At 35.3% G+C, this 7,053-nt stretch overlaps 1 protein-coding gene across 1 annotated transcript; it reads right to left on the bottom strand.

Moving 5' to 3' along the window:
* Positions 1-408: 408 nt before the first annotated feature.
* LOC112592812 lies at positions 409-2,336 on the bottom strand. Its single transcript, XM_025336963.1, has 2 exons — positions 1,529-2,336; positions 409-742 (listed from the first exon to the last, which is right to left on the bottom strand). The coding sequence occupies exons 1-2, from the start codon at positions 2,197-2,199 to the stop codon at positions 457-459; spliced, it is 957 nt and encodes a 318-aa protein (XP_025192748.1). The 5' UTR covers positions 2,200-2,336; the 3' UTR covers positions 409-456.
* Between the last annotated feature and the right edge of the window lie 4,717 nt (positions 2,337-7,053).

Consider the following 7,053-nt stretch of genomic DNA (forward strand, 5'->3'; position numbering starts at 1 on the left):
AACAATAATGCATTATAATACTCGTATATGCGATTCAGTATATTGATTGTAGTTTTCAATAGATTTAAGCTACAATATTGCAGCTTCTGCTGTCTGCTGCATTGTCAATCATCAAACTTAGCATTATTCAAAAACATATATTAAGGGAAAAAGATATTGATAAAATAATACTCAGATATAATTCAGTAAAAAAAGATTATATTTATTATTGGGGATATGATACTTTACTAAACATACGTAAAAATACAATTTTAGTGGTTTCATATTATGTTTGACAATAATCAGTAAATAAATTCACAAACTGGAAAAATGTTTTATGATAAATAACAAAAAAAAAGTTATTGTTATTTTAAAACTTAGATATTAAAGTATTGGTACATTAGGTATGTACTTATATTATCAGTACTTATTAGTTGCTTATAATTTAAAAAATCAGGTAGGTACGTTATGAATCAGTCATTTTTCTCCAAAATATTTCTCGTAAAAGTCGATTGTTTCATGAGGCCATCTAAAGTAAAGAATAGGAGCTTCAAGTAAATCAATACCATGGTAAGCGTCTTTTTGCCATTCGACATGGAAATAAATGTCTTCACCGTTCAACATGGGATTCCTAATTCGAAGTATTCGAAATCCAGCTCCAAATGATTCACTTTGTGGATTCCGTTGACGTATTTCAGTTTGAAAAACAGCAGTGGATAATTCTCCGAACGGATCGACATTTTCAACATTAACTGCAACGAAGCTATAAATAGAAAAAAATGTATTTAATATTTAATTTAACATTGTTGTGTAAGCAATACGTTTTTTTTTTTTTGTAAGCGACTGCGTAGCCAAGACAAGAATACATAAAATAAACTGTAGTTAGTCGTGCATAAGTAACCGATTTGTACAATACTGTGTTTTAAAATATACTTTATAATAAATTAACAAATTGTTTTAAAGATATTATACAGATTTCCGTGTAGTGTTTGAATTACAACCCCGTTAGTTAACGAACTCTTTCTATAAAAAATATACTCTTCGGCCTAACTGCATGAGTATATAATACCATTACAAGCAATTAAAATAAAAATTCATTGTAGAAGACAAAATATTATTAAAATGATGCGATACTTGTATATAAGTACCTAAAATAGAAATAAATGTAACAATCGCAATAATTTAACTATGTATTATAGCTTTAAAAAATAACAATAAACAAAACCAGTATTAACTAGATTACTGCATTATCTGCTGTGGGGTGAAAATAGCAATTTTATCGATGGAGTAGATCTCAGAGAAAACGACACTTTTTTAGTTAGGTAAAAGGAGACATTTTTTACACGCGAATTATTGTTTATGGTTTTGTTTTTCGTTAGGACTATGTTAAAAATTATGTTTCCTTCGCCGATTGAGATAACATCTCACAGGTAGGTAAGCAACAACAAACGAAAACAGCACGGCGAGATCGTAAAAATAAATAGGGCGATAAATAACAGATAGGACGTATGTTTAATTCACGCCGACAATAGCAATCATGGATACACACTTGTTTACAGATGGCTGAAACTCGGGTTCGGTATTGTCCATGTCCATGTCAACGTCGTTGTTCAAATCCACATCTGCGTTTGCAGCAGAAGCGTTGCCGATAGGCATCGCGGCAGGAACATTGTAGATAGGGATCCCGGCAGGGACATTGTCGATAGCGATCCCGGCAGGAACATTGTAGATAGGGATCCCGGCAGGGACATTGTCGATAGCGATCCCGGCAGGAACATTGTAGATAGGAATCCCGGCAGGGACATTGTCGATAGCGATCCCGGCAGGAACATTGTCGATAGGGATCCCGGCAGGGACATTGTCGATAGAGATACCGGCAGGAACATGGTAGACTGGGATCCCGGCAGGAACATCACTTGTTTGGTTAGCATCAGAATTGTCTTGACACATTTGGGCAAAGGCAGCTCTAGTGTAACGTCTATGAGGAAGTAGACGTCCGTGGATATCATATCTGTCTTCGCCGACACTCTCGAATTCGGTCTCCGCTGTGGAATCGGAGTAATTGCCGTCGTCCAGCTCCATTTCATCCCCACCGTACATTCCACTGCTGTAAAAACTTATTCTTGGATTCTGAGTCGGCCCGGATTGCCATTGTATGGGCGGCGAGTGACAGGGTACTTCTACTACATCGGATGAAGAGCTACTTTCGTTGTCCGACATATTCGAAGAATCGGAAAGGCCAAACAAATCTACAAACACTTGCGAGGATAAAAAAAATATCAACGAATAACGGCAGACGATCAGCTAAATGAAACAACGTCGTTCAAATCTCAGAGGACACGCACGAGTGGAGTGACAAAACGTCGAACTGCTACTAAGACTAAGTGAATAGGACACGGACACTCAGCGGCTGGATGTGGGACGCGAGAGGAACGCGGAACAAACAGTGATCCGGTACTCTGATTGGTTCGGTACCAGTGTGTACAAATCGTAGCGTCTGGCGACCGTGGCGCGCCCAATACGCGTCACACGGCTTGGGTGAATTACGGTTTGTACCATGTGTCCGTTACATCGACGTTAGGTCAGGTAGCACGACGCCGTCCGCATAGGCAAATCAGAGTGACCTAATGACGTGCGGAATTTGCAGCGCAGTTGTACCATGTACACACTGTGCAGGCTGGTTTCCATGGAGACTTTTGTGATGCGATGGCGCTGAACCTCCGACCGGCTTAAAGCATCGAAATAAATAACCACCCACTGACGGGCGACGGCACGTCCGACGTAAAATATTTGGGCTGGCCCGTTTTGCTCTGTAGACTGTTGCTAGATTATCCGTAGGTATCCATGTAAGATATCGCTGTGAATCATCGTAATATGCAGAAGAGTGAATTTTCGACTTTTTGTTACGTGATTAATTGTTTTTATAACGAAAAGATTCAAAAAGCAAATGATTTGAAACAATATTATTTCATATTAATACTTAATAGTAAAACCATTTAAATAAAATTTGGGAAGCCTGTAGTCGGCCATATTGCCGTCATTCCGCCGCCGTACCATTTTGTCAAATTAATTTTTTATTGTCCATTTAGTCGATTTTTTTCTGATTTATTCTGATAATTATATTACTTAATTATACAAATATATTTTTTCCATCAATAAATGCAATATACAATAATTAGATATCTATTATAAAATTACAAATTAATTCTAGAGTATATAGATTTTATAGTTATTAACTATAAAAACAATTATTATTATTATTATTATTATTACCTATCATTATAAATAATTGCATTTATCCCAAGATGTAGGCAATATACCTATGTACCTATGTACTACCTATGTAGTACGCATCCTGCGATATTTTACATCTGTTGTATATAAGTCAATAATCAATAACTTAATAATAACAATAAAAATGTAAACGAGAATAAATTTAACGGAATACGACTCACTGGTCGCCTGTAAAGTCGACCGAATTTGGACGTCGAGAGCTAACCACATGGGCGCCCATTGGGGGGGGGGGCAAGACAGGGCACTTGCCCCGCTCCCTGGAAAAAATATTACCACAATATTACCTTATTACTGAGGCAAATTATTTGTTGAAATCACTTTTAAGATATGAAATAAATATAAAAATATACTCATTGTTATCGTATATTAACATTATAGATAGGTCGTATTCTGTAGTCCGTATAACCTATACGTAAAATTATTTATCGCAGATAATTTGTGGTAAATCTATAAAGATCACAATATAGGTACTACAAATATTTTAACCTAATGCAAACGAGGATACTTTCATTCAGGATGTCATTAATATGTTTGGATAAAACGAAGAAATTTACAGTTCTTATTTACTGATACCGAATAATATACTTAATTATATTATTTAATTTCTATTTTTTTATATACTTATTTATTTATTTATTCGTATGGCAATTATTATTAATACACTATATATATATAAATATACAAATAAAAATATAAAATGCATGTATAGTATATACATTTCGCCGGTTGTCATTTGCGCATCGCTATTGTTAATTTTGACCTTTTTTGTAAGTCATTTGCGCATCATTCGATTTTTGGGTTATACATCATTTGCGCATTAGCCGTTTAAAAGGTCTTACAGCATTTGCGCATCAATATTATTTAACAATAGAATTTAAAAAAAGGTGTATATTCAAAAGTGCTAGTTTTTTTTTAACTTTGATCTTGAAATTCATTCATTAACTTTCAAATATTGTACAGATATTTCTGTTTAAAAATATATTTTACGCCGCATATGATAGAGAGAAATGGAGAGATTTTGTGATGGCAGCGATGGCATTTATTTTCAATTTATTCAAATTATATTTATATTTGTACTTTATGACTGTAATGCGCCGACAAAAGTGTTCATTTCAATATTATGTGTATTTGTATAATTATCATGATAGCAATTCAATTTATTTTAATTATATGAGTTTATTTATTACATATGATTTATGGAAATCATTACATTTTCAATCAAAAACTATTTTTTATACAATTCTATTGTTCAACATGTTGATGCGCATTTGATGTATGATAATTTGGTGTAGGTAAAACGGACAATGCGCAAACAATAATTAGCGCTAATGCGCAAATGATGTACGATATTTTGGCACAGGTAAACAGACGATGTGCAAATGATGTACAGCCATACATTTATATGTAAAAAATAACATTATATCTTTATTATCTTACGTTCGAAAATTTTTTTATTTTGACCTCTCCCCCTAAAATATTACCTATGGGCGCCCATGGCTGACCATGATATTATTTTGTGGCTACTTAAACTATACAAATCGCATACCGCGTTAAAACTGTCTACCTAACTGGAATCCAGTTTTTTTTTTAGAGTATCTATTTAGTAATTAAAAATAAGAAGTATAAAATTATACGTCATGAATTCTATATCATTCTAAATTTGATTTTCCTTCCCGTTTTTACGCAGTCTTATACAACAGCCCGTAGTCTCATTAAACACTACGGGTAAAGTCAAACGCGTTGTTTTATTAAAATCGTTTTTAAAATCTTTTTAAAATTTTCTCTTTTTAATCGTTATTTGTAATTTGGTTTTCTTCCGATAGTGTGACGGTATTTCTAATCAATGTTTCTTCGTCTATGCGATTATTTAAAGGAGCATGATAGTCGAGTTTCACACGGCGTGCATTAGTATTATCTTATTGAATATTTATCGATACATCGACGGACGCGGAATAATTTTTGTTTTTGGTTTTTTTTTTTTTTCCCCCCGTCGTACACTGTAGAACATTTCACGGAACTCACAGCGGGAGCTGTGCTCAATATTGACGCGCACAAGCGCTGTAGCGTCCCCCACTCTCCATGCCTCACCCTCGCTGGTGCGAGATGCTACTCTGCCCGTTCTTCGACTCCCCACCACGTCCGACTTGAATAATAATCGATACAATGTAAAATGGGATCGCGTCGCGCACGCGCGAAAGGTCTCGCGACCCCTCCGCCGCCGACCGTAGGTGTAAAATCACGAACGGCCGATCTCCGTTTTACGTCGCTGTACCGACGAGCAGACAAAGACCGTCATGAGAACACGTCCCGTGCACATCATAGCGTGTTTTTAACCGTCGCTGTAGACCGTTTCGACGCGCATGCGCTTCGAAGCCCGCTGCGGGTGTGGGCCAGGTGTTCGGTATTACATTCCGGTTTTGTCTCCACTCCCCTCCGCCCATCAGTTGGCAACAGCGCATAACTGGAATCGGCGGCATCAACACCGTCCGTCCAGTCCCGAAACAAAATGGCGTCCCGACGCCGAATCGAAATTTCCGTCTCCCGCGCGTAACGAGCGCGCGCGTGCGCCCACCGCTCGCTGCCCCGGGCCGTTTTTAATCATTTGCCCACCAAAAGCCTCAAATCGATACCCTTTGCACAGCGGCCATTATCAAATATACGCCTGACGTACGAAAACCGAGGTCGAAATTCGGATTAGAACTTTTTTTTTTGTTGTTTTTATTCGTATTTCGTACTCGTCTTCGAGACGCACTATACGATATGTAGGTAGTACAGGCCCCCGATATCTACCTAAATATTACTACCGTTTCGAGCCCCAGAGCTAGCTGAAGACTATAATAAGCGTTTACTTAGGTATAATTGTTTGTGGGTGTTTTGAGGTTGAATTATATATTGGTAGTGAATAATGATTAATCATAATTTTAAGTTTTTGGGTAATCGTAGCATATACGAGAATACTTGAATAACAAAATATTACGCGTTTTGAAACTATAACTATACAAACTATAAATCAATGAAATAAAAAAAGTACCGATTAAAGATTAAATGAACCATAATCCATGGGCCTTAATATAATTTTTAATCAAATTTATACAAAAGTAATATGTATTTATTCGTTATTTTATATTTATGTTTAAATTCAAAATTATATGATACATTTCAACAGTAATCCAAAAATACCAAAAGCTGCTCCATAAACTTTCTTTTATAAATATGTAGGCTTGCTAGATTTTAAAATCACCAAACCGGGACATCATATTAAAATAACCTTTTTTTTTTAGTGTGATAGTATAATTATATGGAAATAATAAACAGATAACGTTATAATACGATAATCATGTAATGATGTAATGATATTATGTACAATATTATTCCATGTTTCGAAATTAAATAATATAATGTTAAAGTTATTTTAGCTCGGCTTCCATTAACTGGTACAAAATTAATGACCGGCCGGGACACCGGGAAGTGCTGTTAAAACCAGGACGAATGGCAAGCCTATAAATACGGATATGTATAAAATATTATATTATTGCGTTTATCTGTATTTAACATGAAGTTGAAAAAAAATTACTTAATCTTTTAACTTTTTGCAATGATCCATTTACAAAATATTTATACTTAGCCTTGGAGTGTGCAAACGCATTTTTTTGGTGATTATAACTAATAACTAATAATTACACAATACGTATATTATACTAATTGGTCCTACAGTAGTATGGTTACATACTTCTTGGTTTCCTAAGAAAGGTACATTTAGCAGGTAGTGAATTAGCTTTT

The sequence above is a fragment of the Melanaphis sacchari genome, unplaced genomic scaffold (assembly GCF_002803265.2).
Source record: "Melanaphis sacchari strain LSU unplaced genomic scaffold, SCAv2.0 Contig195_pilon_pilon, whole genome shotgun sequence".
NCBI lineage: Eukaryota > Metazoa > Arthropoda > Insecta > Hemiptera > Aphididae > Melanaphis > Melanaphis sacchari.

Bases quoted from the DNA above. Each gene is read 5' to 3' on its own strand.
- LOC112592812 (XM_025336963.1), bottom strand. From the start codon at position 2,199: ATGTCGGACAACGAAAGTAGCTCTTCATCCGATGTAGTAGAAGTACCC. The intron at 743-1,528 runs GTGTGTATCCAT...TTCTATTTATAG, and splicing joins TTTCAGCCATCTGTAAACAA to CTTCGTTGCAGTTAATGTTG.